The 14796-nt window shown below is 47.9% G+C and overlaps 1 protein-coding gene across 1 annotated transcript in view; it reads left to right on the top strand.

Moving 5' to 3' along the window:
• LOC134381656 (guanylate cyclase soluble subunit beta-2-like) overlaps positions 1-14796 on the top strand; it is a 74635-nt gene that overhangs the window by 56751 nt on the left and 3088 nt on the right. The window contains exons 18-21 of the mRNA XM_063101540.1: positions 2464-2615; positions 5066-5161; positions 13313-13444; positions 13757-13880. Coding sequence (XP_062957610.1) covers positions 2464-2615; positions 5066-5161; positions 13313-13444; positions 13757-13880 — 504 coding nt within the window. The remainder of the gene's footprint in view (positions 1-2463; positions 2616-5065; positions 5162-13312; positions 13445-13756; positions 13881-14796) is intronic.

The raw sequence follows: 14796 nt of genomic DNA, 5'->3' as shown, positions 1-14796 counted from the left end.
GAGGTTAATAACCTGCCTCAGGTCTCAAGTAAAATGCAGCCCAGGGGGTCAGGGCTCAGAGTCCTGCTCTTTATCTATACAGTGTCATGCCTGAGGGAATTAGTGTCTGTCTGGGAGCCCAGGGGAAGGGGGCCTGACCCAGTAAAGAAAGGCTTTGTGGAGGAGGAGATTCCCCAGCTGAATCTTGAATGAGGAATACCAGAGTAGGATTTAGCCAAAATTGTGGTAGCGGGAGTAAAAACCAAGCAGTGGAAGCTCAGGTGTAGTGTATGTGCAGGGAACTATAAACACTTTAGCTTTCTGGGGTGGAAAATATGTGGCAGAAAGTGGTGAGGGCTGTGTGAGGCCTGCTGAAGTGTGGGGGCTCTGCATGGTAGGTGACGGTAAGCCCCCAAGGAAGGTGAGGTTGGAGACAATGACATGGTCAGGGTTCTATTTGGCACTGACCACTTTAGAGAGCCAGTAAGGACAGATTTAAGTGTAGGAAATGAGGAAGACAAGACGTGTTAGGAGTTTGGTCAGAACCAGAACATTGGCAGTGGGAGTACAGGGGAAGGTAAAACAGCTAAACTTGGTAATTGCTTGAAATGGGGGGTAATTGCTAGAAAGAGAGACGATTCTTAGATGTCTCCTGGGTCTCCATTCTGGGTGACTAGGGCCTGGATGGTGGCATCGCCATCTGAAAATTGGTGGAAGGGTCAAATAGGGACAAATAAGAGGTATCCCGGATCATGGGGCAGGTTAGGAGTTCAGGTGGGACAGGTTGAGTTCCAAGGAGCAGAGGTGCATCTAGTAGAGGTGCCATGAAATGAGTGGAGGAAGTTTGGAGTGGAAGTGTTGGTTGGAGATCCAGACTCACAGTAAGCAGCGTATATGTGGTAATTAAAGTCGTAGATGGGATCACCTAGGGAAGGCTGCAGTGTGAGAACAGCAGGAAGAGAACAGAATCCTGGGCAGAGGGAGGAAGAGGAGCCCATGGAAGAGGCAGAAGAAGAATTAGACAGAAAAGACCCAGGAACGTTCAGGGTGAGAAGCACCCCTGCAGATGGTTTTAGGGAGGAGGAGCTGAATAAAAATGTTAAATATAGTAACAAGGACTGAAAACTTTTTTTTTTTTGACTGGTAAGGGGATCGCAACCCTCGGCACGGTGTGGTCCGCACCACGCTCAGCCAGTGAGCGCACCGGCCGTCCCTATACAGGATCCGAACCCGCGGCCTCGGTGCTACCAGCGCTACACTCTCCCGAGTGAGCCACGGGGCCGGCCCAGGACTGAAAACTTTTGACCAGAAGTTTCTAGGACATTATCAGAAGTGATCGTAGTAGGATGCTGGGGATAGATGCTGGGTTGGAGGATAAAAGGAAGAGAGAGTTTGCATGGGATTAAAGCAGGAGACGGTCAAGTGAGAAGTTGTTTGTTTGCTTCTATTTAGGATATAATCAAGACCTAAGTGTGTTAGTAGACTGTGGGGAGATGCTAACGGAGAGATCTGAAGATGGGGGGAGATCTAAAGATCAGTGGCTGATGGAGCCAGGCCCAGAGGAGATGGGAAGGGTGATCCCATGGACGGGGCCCCTGAACAAGAAAGATGCCACATCCTCTGAGATTGGGGGACAGAGTGGTTTGATCGGTGGGGTGTGAAGTCACAGGCTCTCACCTATGATGATCATGATTTTGTAGATGAATCAGGCCACGAAGTTGGAGGCACAGTCAAAAGCTTGAGAGTGAGGGAAGCAGGTGCCAAATAGGGGGGGACATGTGGAGCGTAGTGAAGGTCTGTGCTCTCCATGAAACTGGCCGAGGTCAAGGGCAGGTTGATGATGCGCCAAGGCAGCTGACCATGAATGTGCAGTATCTCTGGTCTGAGCAGTTCTTGGTTTTTCTCCAACATCCCTCAACTGCCAGTAAATAAATAAGCAAGTAAACATTTTGTTTAAACATTATGCCATAGCTCTGTCTCTTTTCAGGGCTCCCTCCCTATACTCTTTGACTTCAGTTCCTTGGCAGCCAGAAATCATGGTGGAGAGAGCTGGGGTCATGAGCATGAGCACGATGGCAGCCATGTGACACACATGATGTATCAGGTGCTCCGGGGAAGATGGAAAGAGGAATGCTGGTGTCCGGGGACCTCACGTTTTAGAACCATGGGGCGATGATGGACACAAAGGCATTGGCAACATGGTGGGGGGAAATGTGAGGCAGCTCCTAGCAGGAATGTGTGGGGGAGAAAATTGGTGGTAGGATCAACAGGGTTTTGGTCGGTCCCCTGTGCCCTCCCGGGCCTTTGGTGCCTCCCTCCTCTCCCCACTGCCTCTGCCCCTTGGACAGGCCCTGGCTGGCTCCTTGGGTCCTCCCTCCTCCTTTGTCATGTGTCCCTGACTTCTCCTCTGGCATCACCCTTCATCTTGTAGCAGCTTCTGAGTCACAGATCTTTGATATCTGGTTCACGTTCTTCTCTGTGCAGAGCCCTGGAAAATCAAGGGTTTGACATCACCGAGCGGGGTGAGATTGAAGTGAAAGGCAAAGGCAAGATGACCACATACTTCCTGATCTGTAACTTGAATGCCACAGAGGAGGAAATCATGGGGAGACCTACAACTTCCCTTGATCGCAAGGGTAAGCAAAAAAGGAGAAGCCTGGGTGTGAGTGTTGATTATTTTTTCCACTAAGCACTTCAGATGGGTTGAGTGTGGACCTGGGCTCTGCAGGGTCAACACAGGTAGTGTTCCCCTGACCACCCAGTAGCCACCTTCCCTGTGATAGAAGCTCCCGAGGACCAGCTCAGCTCTCTTGCCCTGAACACTCTCCTTTCGCATCCTGGATCTTATGATGCTCTTTGAGCTGGACTGATGGATGTAGCCTAAGGGGTCCGACCTGCGTTAGTTTTGGGGTTCCTCTCTGTCCATCAAGCTCTCCTGTAGCTGGGGATGATTTCAGAGCACTGCCTCTGCTCCTCAGCCCTAGAGGAGGCTCCCAAACAGCCTTTCCTCACACTCTGGAGCCTTCTACCTTCCTCATTTTCTTCTGGCTTCCAAAACTGGGAAGAAGGACAAAATTCGTGACTCAACCAGCTCCAGGAATGACAAGACGGTGGGAGTTTAGCATAAAACACCCAGTGCTGAGCTGGACCAGGGATCACCGTTTGGCTCCTGGTGCACAAAAGAAGCAGCTGGAATCCAAAAACAAGGTCTGCATCAGCTGCAGGGCTGAGCCATCCACACACTCAGGGCCCTGCCACTACCACCTGACTAAGAGGGGAACGCTGGCCTGAAGGGAAGCCCAGTAGCAGGAGGCACACCTTTAGGATCCTCTTAAGTAAACTGGAGAAGGAAATGGATTCATTCTGACAGGAGCTAATCTTTAGCTGCTCCAGGGGCCCACAGAGGAAAGTCTCTAAATCCAGAGGCTCCTTATTTACATAGTTGATATATGCAGGATGTCTCTTTGGGACACATGTATTATGGTTACTGTTTTTAAAAGTGGAGCTATCCCAACAAAGAGATGAATATTTAAGAACTTTCTGAATTGTTTTCGTAATGCTTTCATTCTAATATCATCTCACCTTAGTATTCACGTGAGCTGTGGTTGGTTTTGGCCATATTTTACTGATAGAGACACTGAGATAGAAAGATTTATATATAAAACTCAAAATAACCTTGGCTAATAAAGACCAGGAGCAACCTTAGAGTTTTGAGGCCCTCAATTTTTAGGTTCTGGGTGCCTCACCCACTGACATCACCCCCTCCTCCCACCAATATGCTGTCCTCACAGTCCAGAGGGTTCCTAGAGAGGGGTAAACACACATTTCTTTTCTGTTCCTTCTTTGTTGTCAGACATGGACGAAGTAAAGAGGGGGTAGGGGGACACTATGTCACGTGATTGTGGGAGAGAGGTGGAGGCTTTCGCACAAGGACAGGGCATAATCATTCTCAGATGCTCCTGGCCAGAGCCCTACACTGCACAGCTTTCTCCCATCCATCTGCGGGGGTTCCCTAGCTTTCAAGTCTGATGAACAGTATTCTGGAACACAGCCTGGGGCAGTAGTCTAACCCACTTTCAGTTCTGAGTTCGAGGGGGAAACCCAGAGTAAAAAATGAATAAGGTACCTCAATTGGAAGACCTTAATATGGAGCCAGAGAAAGAGGAGGGAGAGAAGATGTAAAAAGAGGGAGAGGGGACACCCTAAACAGTGTCTCTGTGCCAATAAGGAAAAGGTGCTCCTTTGAGAGGGGGAGTAGGTAGACCCAGGCATGGCTTTTCAGGGAAAAGGCAGCCCACCTTCTGGGTTGAGGTCAGCCCCCACCCCAATCCCCTTGGCCAGGTGCCTCATGCAGAGAAACTGCACAACCCCATATGAGGTCCCAAGGAGTGAGGATCCAGCCGTTTTCTTTTCATGCTTCTGTACATTTCCCTGGTCCCTTTCTGGGGCAGCCTGGGATTTCCTGTTGTGAGCCTCAGCCATGGGCTCTGAGGAAGGGCGCATCTGTCTCCCTGTGCCCCAGGCTGGCCTCTTCCCTCAGATTACCCTCCCCCTCCCCCCCAGGACACACACAGTGGGTTTTCTTTTTTTTTTTTTTTGGATGGTTTGGGGAGGAGCGGGAGTAAGGACTGGAAAGTGGACTTCAGGTGAGTCCAATGTGCAACCAGTGCTAAGAACCATGTCTTGGACCAAGCAGTGCAGAGGGGAGGGTATCGTGGTGTCTTTGTTGTGCCCTCAGGGGTGACAGGCCCCACCCCAGCCTGGTTGGATGAGACCCTGGGGTAGCGGGAACAGGAAAGGATGGCGTCCAGGAGAGCTCTTCCTCTAGCGTCCTCCTGTCCTGCCCTTTGTTCTCAAAAGCAGGTACATTTGCTCATTCTTCCTTTAGGTGATGAGTACATCAGATTATTTATTAAATGTTCTTCAGCCTCCCTAGCCTGACATTTAACAGTTGGAACCACTGTCTGTCCTTCACATGATGCACCTGAAAGAAACACCCAAGGGGGTCCCCTGCCTCGGCCTATCGTGCAGCCTGCTTGTGTGTCTGTCCCTTCTCACTCTTCCTTTCCCTCATGCTTTTTTGCAGACACAAGTGCCCAGGCAAACCAAGACAGGAGCACTGTCACCGTGATGAGGTACGCAGACAGTCGGCAGCAGCTCCCCTGCAGTGACGCAGCCAATGGTGAGTACACCTGGCCTGGTGTCACATGCTCCCAGACCTGCTTTGCACACATAGACCATTGAACCAGAAAGAAACAGCTCTGGTGGAGTTGGGGGTCCTGGGGCAGGATGCATCTGACTTGGCCCTCACTGGTTTGCTTGTCTGTTTGGCAGCCGGCCTGTACAGGGACCGAACCCTGGACCTTGGTGTTATCAGCACCGTGCTCTAATCAGCGGAGCTAACCAGCCAGTCTTGCTGTATTTTGAATAAGCTTTTGTGTTGGGCTCCCTCCACCCCAGGTGTCCTCATTCTGAAAGGGCCTTTTATATCCCCCTCCAAAAGAATTTCTAGTACTCACAAAAACTTATTGATCTCCGTGTACCTGCAAAACGAAGTTTCTCTGGACACCATCCATGGCCCTCAGTAGCGTGCCTACTCTCACTAAGGAGTGCTTCAGACTTCCTCAGTGTTCCCCATCATCTGGCGCTTTATAGAGACCACAGGGCATTGACACGACCCACCAAGTGTAGCCCCGGGACTCGCTTCTCTGTGTTTCTCATGAGGGTGGTAGGAATGGGAGTGTTACTCATGCTTACTCATGTAGGCTGGAGCAGTTATTCAGGTCCCTCAAGAGCTGTTCTCAGGACTGACAGCTGGGTTTTGAGTATGGGGTCACAAAGAAGTGAGAGGAGCCTGGGGTGGGCCTGCAGAGTGAGCCACTGTGGCAGCAGCCACCACTGCCATCCTGTCCCCTTTTGGGAACCCCATATCAGGCCATCCATATGGAGTTAAGTTTGTGAGGCAAGGCAGCAATGTGTGTGTGTCACAGGAGATCATTTTTCAAAAACCATCCCTGTTCACTGAGACAATTTCTTAAGACAAATGTGACAATCCATGTGATGAATTAGAACAGCTTAATAACCATATAAAGAGTTTAGCCATTGTAATATTTATTAGACAATGTCTCTAAGCTTGAGCCCTTGGTGCTGGGACTGAAGACCTCCCTCTAGCTTGGTCCTAGAATCTGAGGTTGAGGAGTGATCAGTACCCTTCTGTTCGATTCTGGTGAGAGGAGACAGAGCAAAACTTCCCCTGCTCTGAACCTGGGGTCAAGTGGAATGTATGATTCTGGAACACGAGAAGCTCAAACAAACTTTCTGCCATTACCAGCTGGCTGGGCCTTTGGACCCAAAGCTGCACCAGCCCAGACTTACCGAATCAGAAATTGTCTCTCTGCAATGTGCCCAGGTAATCTGAGTTTGAATTTACCACCAACATGGGCTTCTTCCTCATCTCTGATGGTGGGTGCAGACATAGAATTTAGCCTGTGGGATTTGTGTCACCTGCTCACAGGACCTGCCTTTCCACCACTGTCTCCATCACTGTCAGGTCCTAGTTCTTAAGGTTTTCAGTCCCAGCTAGATCTGATGTGTCATGCTTAGCTCTGAGGCAGGTGAAGGTTCTGAGGGTCACTGCAGGAGCCCCCATTCCTGTCCCCACCCCTGGGCCATTCAGCTCGGCCCCTATGTGGGCCTCCCTACGGGGAAGTGTTTCCATCCAAAGCCTACCAGAACTCCACAGATCGGGCTATAGGATCTTGTTACCTGGGAGATCTGCCTGCTTCTCAGTCTCCTGCAGTTGGGTGGACATTTGAGACACGCCTCCTGGATCCTATCTGCCACCAACCTCACCAGGTTGTCACCTGGCAGCCAAACATGATGGCTCTCCAGTTCCATGCGTTTCCACCTGACTTGGCTCCCGGGAGTGGGAAGCAGGCAATCCTGCCCCCCACTCCACTGTGGGGACCACTGATGCTGACAAAATACCTCAGAGCCTCAGTAGTACATGGAACTGCAGTGGCAAGCAGTCCACCACACGGCCGCCTCTTAGAGGGCCAGTGGAGGTCCAGTGCTCACCCCTTCTCTTGGCTCTTTTTAAACAGCCAGCCTCATCGAAGCCCTGCGAGGCCCAGCCACCTTCTGCTGGGGCAGCAGGAAGCACCCACAGGACCCAGGCCTACAGGCTGCATGCAGACCTCATCTGCATTTTAATAATGCACTTTTCTTTCATTCGGCTGTGTATTTGGGTGTTGGATGTTTCAGTAGGGAGACTCCCTGGTGCAATTAAATGGGTGTATTGAGCCAGAGAGAAACCAGTGTGTGTTGACTCAGATATTTAAGCAACCACCTTTCAGTATTGACTAAAAAATTGGCCTTCCAGCTGTCCCTGCTGGCAGGCTCTTCTGGCATCTCGTCAGGCCCTGTTAATGTGTTTTTCACATCTCAACTTGCTTCGACTTGTCTCCTAACCGATTCTCCTAAGGATTATAATAATGGCTTCCAGGCTGACCTGCATACAGCGCTTAGGCAAGTAGCCCAGGCCCCTCTCTGGAGGCGACCCCTCCTTATAATTCAGTCAGAGGGTGACCGCTTTCTGGGTTCGCAGCAGGTTAAGTCAGCTTGGGGGACTTCTTAAACCAACTCCTAATTGTTCCTCTGGAGAACTTTAGTGGTTGAGGGTCTCTCTCCTGACCCAGTGTAGGCTTTAGCGGTTTACCTGCTGGAGGCTGCTTATTCCCTCCCAATTTGATTCACTTTTCCAAACAGGAAGAGCTTTCCCACCGTTTGCAATCCCCTGACGGGTAATTCTTAGATGGATTTGTGGTCACTTAATTGCTAGAGTCTATGCCCCTTGCTTTACAGAGTCCTGACAATCCAAGTGCCTTTCCAGACGTGTCCAATTAGCTGGGGTGCAGCTGGTTAGGAGCCAGGCTGCTAAGGGAGACTGGGTCCCTATTCTCTGCTCAGAGCCTTTCAACAGCCTTTCTGAGGCCTTCCTAAGCATGGCTGTCAAACTTCTCTGACCTCTCCTACTTGGGGCTGATGAATGGCATAGCTGTTTTAAACCTCAGGTGTTCTAGAGGTTGAGCTGTTAACCCAGCAGTGTTCTGTAGAAGAGGATCCAGGGAGGTGTAAATGGACCCTTCACAAATCAGGAGGTTACTAACGGAGGAACATAAGCTTTTCAGTGTTAGGGCTAGTCCCTGAAGACTCATGCTGTCACCCTTAATATCACGGACAGCATGTCACATCAGAGCTGGTCAGTGTGGGAGGCGGCAGGTGGGAGGGCAGTGGGATCATCTTGGAACAACCTGTTGGCAGGACAGACGGTGGGTGACTCAGTAGGCTGGAGTGGGGCCTGCAGCTTTGCTCTGTTAAGCCACTTTACAGGATATTCTGATGGGCCACCGGGTTTGGGAACCACTATCATGATGGAAAGATTGAAATTGGGATTCCTGGGGCTGAGGCCAGGTCCTGGCACTCAGTGATGAGCTGCGTCACTTCGGGCAGGGACTCTTCATTTTTCTCATCCTGAAGGCAGTGGTAATAGAGAGGCTGCTTCATAGCATTGCTTTGAGGGATGTATGAGATGGTAAATATGGCCTAAAAACTGCAGAGTGCTGAAGATGCTTTATCACTAGGTGACACTATTGTTGGGAGTTCATTCAGTTAACAAATATAGTGGTCTTAGCACAAAACTGTAACGGGTACTACAGGGGGTTAATAAAAGAAAGGATGATCTGCTGCAGGCAAGTAGCTGCACTTCAATGAGCGGGACAGAAGGCTCCACACACAGAAGTCAGGATCCCAGCCTCATGCAGCGTGCTCCAGCTCAACCATGTGTGCCTGTGACACTGGAACACACACCGAGGGCTCACAAGACATCTTAGAGGAGGAGCAGGTGATGGCAGAACAGCATAGGCAAGAATCTGCTCTGATCTCTAGAAAATGTGGAGGCTTCTGGAAACTGGAGTCCTAGTCCCTCCACACATGGCCTCTTTTGCCCATGGATAGAAAGAGGAGGCAATTGGAAGCGATCCTAGAGGGCAGCCCCTCCCTTCAATCTGGTGACACAGTTGCACCCTTTGTGCCACTGGGATAAAATTCTACTCTCACTGGTGGAGTTTCCCCCAATATTTCATCCTGGAACTCATGGCTCCTTTTTCTGTTTGAACCTCCCCTGCCCTTCCCTAGAGCAGGTGAATGCCTTGGAAAACTAACTGAGATGGAAGCATGTGGGAGGGGATGAAGTGCTCTGCACACCTGGAGACCACGCAGAGTAAAGGCCAGCACAGGGCATGGTGAGAGAGCCCAGGGGACGGCCAGCAGCAGACCCTCTCCTTCCAAGTACCAGGATGGGGGTGCAGTTTTGGATGGGGTGAAGCTGTGGTGGTGCACTGCTTTGAGGACCACCGAGAAGACCCAACTCAGGCTCAGGTCAAACCCTCCACCCCAGTCATGGAGAATAGCATCAAAACCAAGATGTGGTCTTCCATGTCTTATTCTCCCTAGGAGCTTAGAAACAGATGCAGAAATGCAAAAAAGGGATGATCCTTAAGCAAATGTAAGAATCCCTTCTGGGAAGTCCATATCATATTCTGTATGACTCACAAAGACCTGCCTATACTAACCAGGCAGGGAACCAAATCCCACCTCTATTCCCCAAGGCAACAGCGTTTCGCCTGTTGCTATCACTGCAGGACCTACAGCAGCCCCTTCCCCTCAAGTTCATATTTGACTGCATGGCTTATGTGATGGGTGTTTTCCAAATGGGGAGATTTCTTCTGCAACCATTCTTCTCACTTAATCCATTCATAATCTTGATCAAAATGCTTTTAATACTGGGCTGTGTGGTTTGTCCAACTAAGGATTATTTGTTTATTCATTTATATTATAGAAAGAATATTTAATTTTTTTTAAAAGAAAGTGCAGATAAACCAAAAGAAGAAAACAAAATCACCTCTAATTGCATCACCCAGAGAGACTACTATTAAAAATTGCATTCATATCTTCCCTAACTTGTGTGTGTGAGGGTGTATGTGTATGTGTAAACATATATACTTTTTCTTACAAAAATGGGATTGCCGTGAATATACTGTCATAAATTTCTTTCCATTGAACATTTAAACACATTTTTAAACAGAGGAGGGAGATCTTAAAAAGATATAACATGCTTACTGTGGTACACTTGATTCCCATGTGACTTGTGCTGTTACATACCAAAAATCACTTTTATATGACAGCAAAGGGAAATCCCAATGATCTTGTACATCTGCACATATACAACATGTCTGTGATGACCCTGATATTCTGTGACTCCTAACATTTCCTCTGAGTTTTCCAAGGAAGACTAAGCTCATTCAATTTAGCTTTGATGTTTAGATTATCCCAGGTGTCTAGATGTCAGCAATCCATGGAAGATGTATCTTGTCATTGTCGATTAATCAAAAAATGTAGTTAACCAGAATGCTACATTTCCCAACTGTACACAATAATGAGCATTAACTGTAGCAAAATGATGGCCCTAAAAGGCAGTCCTTGGGTCATGAGCGATGGTCTTGTGGGAGTGAAAGACGATGGATGAGAATTCATCTCGAGTAAACAAGGAAATTCTTCCACCATCTGGATCATGGGGTTTGATTGGGGTAAAATGTCAGACACATATGTGTGGAAATTCTGAGAGTCTTGCAATTCTGTGCTGACCAAGACTTGTTTGAATTGTCAGGCGGCATAGACTCAAATTAACGAGTCATGTTCACTGTCTAGCTTTCAATATTCTGTCTGCATCCTTTTCCCCAGCACAGTCCTAGCTGGTTGTCTTTTTCTGTCTGTTGATCAAGGAATTTTTCTTCAGGGAAAGAAAAGAAAAAGAGGAAAATGAGTTGAAGGGGAAAGGGAGTAGAAACGGAGGAGATGGAAAACCACAGTAAAGATACACACAGGAAAATGAAACGTGGACAGGTCAGAAGAGAGACAAATGTGCTGCGGAGGCAGGAGAGATGAATCAACGCGAAAGCTGAGTTTAAAAATTTTTGAGAAGAGAAATAAGAAGGGAAAAAAAAAGTCCAAAAGTGTTGAATAAAGGGGAGACTGAGGGATCTGTGAAATATTATTTCCTAGTGTAGAGCTTACTTCCAAAATTCTTTGTGAGGGGTTAATCCAGAAAACAGATTATTCATCTTGGTTACAGAGAAATCCTAGTGCTCTCTGGAAGCAGGAGCAGATCGTGCCTGAGCCTGACTGCTGGCAGGTAAAGGGAATAGTCTCCTTTGCTGTATTCCCTGTCATTCTGACAACTTCAGCCCTTTCTAGCTCAGTTTTCATTGTAAGCGGACTAACCCCCACTTTTGGTACAATTACAAATTCACAAAACAAATAACACACGATACTATTTTGTGGAGATTTTTCTCTCACAGATTCTTAACACATTCCTATGAATTGAGTGGGAGACAGATGTGTTGTTTAGTATTCTTTTGCATATGGAGAAACTGAGGCACAGAGTTGGGGAGAGTTCAGTCACCTTCTTCAGTGCTGATGGATAGTGATGGATCCAGAGGCAGACGGCCAGGTCTTCTCAGTAAAAAAAAATTACATCTCTGTCTGTGACCAACACCTTTTTCCTTTATTTGCTATGATACAAGAACAAAACTTTCAAACACACTGTTCTTATTTAACCTGCGTATTTCCGTTTCTGAAAAATTTAATTTCCTTTTAAATTATAGTAGTGCTTAAATCTCAAAGAAATACAATACTGCAATAAACTCCATAATTCAAACTGAAAGAGATGAGGAAGGGCATTGGAAATAACAAAATTAATAGAGAATTAGCAAAAAACAAAAACAGAAACCCTATATCTGAATAAGTAACAATTTCCAAAGAACATAAAATACTGCTGAATATGATTCAGTCTTGTGTGTGTGTGTGTGTGAGAGAGAGAGAAAATGTGGCTATGGCAATCAAATGAATCTATAGCTAACAAGATTTGTACTTAGCCAACTCTGGTTTGGCCATACTCTATAAAAATGCCATAGTTAAGAGTTTTATGAACCTGATTTCTTGTCAAATTAGCCCCAACTTATGCATGAGTTAAACACGCCATATGAATCATGGAAGGTAACTCAGTTACATAGTTCTACGTGTTTAAGGAACCCCCCTGTATTTGCTTTAGGTCCCTCTCCCCAATTCTCACCTCATCTTGGGCTGGAGGCTGAGGTGAGACTGGGGACGGGTCCAGTAGCCCCATATTTTCCACATGTATGTCATCACTTGTATCGTTAATGAGCAGTACACTAGCAAATTGAGCTTGTCCTGGTCTAATTGTTTGACTGTGCTGAAAACTACTCTTTGCTCTTAGGATCTTAAAATAAAACTGATCACTGTTCAGGTCCAGGAAGAAGTTTGAAGAATTAACCTCCCCTAATGGGGAAAGAAGCCATCCATTAATTTGGGAACAGAAGGCTGAAGATAGGAGCCCCTCCTGGTTTCCTGCTTTCTAGAACACTAGATGTATGTGAGCCCCAAATGTAACACATGAGCTTCTCTGAACTTGAATGTCTCTGGAACAGTGATTAGTATTAAAAAAAAAAAAAAATGGAAATCATAATGATATACGACTTTAAAATTTCAGACGCCGACCTTTCCAAATGCAACCGCAGGGAGAGCAGGAGGAGATAGAGCCAGGGTCCTTCATCCAGCTTCTTGTTCCCACTCCTTCTCTGATCCTAATCCCTCCCTCCTGCCTTGGCTCACAGTCCCAGAGGTGGTGCTTTTTCCTGTGCCTTCTCCCTGGGCTCCCACCTGTACTTAGAAATACTAATTGGCATTTTTGAGTTTGTACTCTGTGTAGGGCGCTGTGTATCAACACTTGATATAAGTCATCTAACTTAATGATCACAACAACCCTGCGAGGTAGGCATAATTCTCACTTCCCCACTCTTCAGATGAGGAAAGATGAACCCAGAGAAGTTAAGTCACTCATTCAGTCACATGGTGAACAGTGGCAGTGCTGGGTCTGACCCACAGCCTGGGTGACGTTGCTGCTCAGAACAAGTAGACAGTCACAGGCCAGCAAGAATGGGGACTTGGTGCTATTATGTGAGTTAAGCAGAAGTAAAGATTTGTGGTGTGACCAACAGGATGGCACAAAAGAAATCCTATGGCCACAGGTGGTGGTCGGTATGGGCCGTTTTGGCCTTGGCCGTGAAGACCTTTTTCTGCCCAGGATCATGCTGAAGCCCATAGTGTCCACACTGTGTTCCTGGGGGCCAGGCCTGGTCCCGCTGAGACCAGTCCAAGGCTTGACTAACTTGCTCATTCCTCTGTCCTGTTTCAGCTTCTGACAAATCCACACCTGCGGGGAATCCAGTGGCAGGACGGGGCTCTGTGAAGGCAGCTGACCGACTGCAGTCCTCAGACCAGACAAAGACCCATCACTCTCCTAATGTCACCGTGCCTGTGCCATCTGGTTTCTGTGTTTTGTTGTAATAGAGGGAAAAGGAACTCCTGGGATTAATTCTCTCCCTACTTTGTTCTATGGCGTCAAGGAAAAGAAACTTCTTTTCATTTCTCAGCTCAAAACTTCCTCAGCTATGTCTCTTTCTCATTGTACCTTTGAGAATAAAAGTCTAAAAATGAGTCATAATCCTGACAAGTTTGGAAAATGTGCTTTTATGTTCTTAGTTCGAAGCCAACCCCTAAATGTTGAGGCTCTGGGTCGTATTTGTTCTCATAGACGGCAAGTTCAGCTGTGGGGCCTGTTTTTGTTTTCTGCTAACAGGAGTGAATGGCTTTGTGCTCTCATCACTGGGGGTCTGCCAAACCTTTGCTTCTGAACAAGAGCCCCAGTGGCCGACTTCGGAGAACACCTTGACCTTGGAGACTCCCCTGTGCACTGCCTTGTTGTAAGTGGTGGTGGGAGGGAGGGGAGAGGGAGGAGGAGGAAGAGGAGAGAGACCCAGACCCCGCAGTTTATAAATCACCCCACACCACAGCTGGGATGTAAAAGGCACTCAGCCAGGCTTGTGAAAGGAAATAATTTTCATTCCCAGCCCTGGGATTACATGAAGCAACAGAACAAAAGCTGCATTCCCCAGAGATTTTTCTGAACGTAAAATGGAGGGGAAAATGTGAAAATCACCAGAAGGGCAGGATTAGGAAAGATATGGAAACAGGGCTGAGCGCAGCCAGACACCCAGGTCCCCTGGCCAGCCCCTCTCCCGCTTCTCGCTGCAGGTATCGAGATGCCTTCTGCAAAGGCATGTGTTGACAATGTTCTCAGGGCTCCTCCAACTGCATGAACGGACGGGTGGGGGGACAGGAATTGTCTACGGGCTGCTCATCTGTATCTGGTGATGATGAGGAAATCAGTATTTTCCTGACGTAGATAATAAAGAAACTCTTAAGGGCACACGTGAGCTTGTGACTCATCCATCTGCTTTTTCACTTGTCCCAAGAGGCATTAGCTGTCTTTCAGCAATGCCCACGGGGGCAAGAGCAGGAGTTGACTCTGTCCCTAGCCAATCCCAGGGGCAAGAGGGGAAGAGAAGGTGGCAAGCACCTCTGCATCTAGAAACAGCCCAGCAGGGCATGGCGAGTGCAGGTCAGACTGAACGCAAGGGCAGAGTCAAGAGATGTGGCTGCTAGTCCAGGCCCCACACCTGATGTCTTGGTATTTCAGTTTCACCACCTGTAAAATGAGTTAGTGACAGTTGCCCCACCTACCTCACAGGTTTTTTTGTGAAGTTTCAGTGAGATATGAGAGCACAAAGATAACAGCAAGTACAATAGCTGTAACTACTAACGTTCACTGAGCATCAA

This window comes from Cynocephalus volans, chromosome 7, assembly GCF_027409185.1.
Source record: "Cynocephalus volans isolate mCynVol1 chromosome 7, mCynVol1.pri, whole genome shotgun sequence".
NCBI lineage: Eukaryota > Metazoa > Chordata > Mammalia > Dermoptera > Cynocephalidae > Cynocephalus > Cynocephalus volans.
This window is presented reverse-complemented; position numbering and strand designations above follow the sequence as displayed.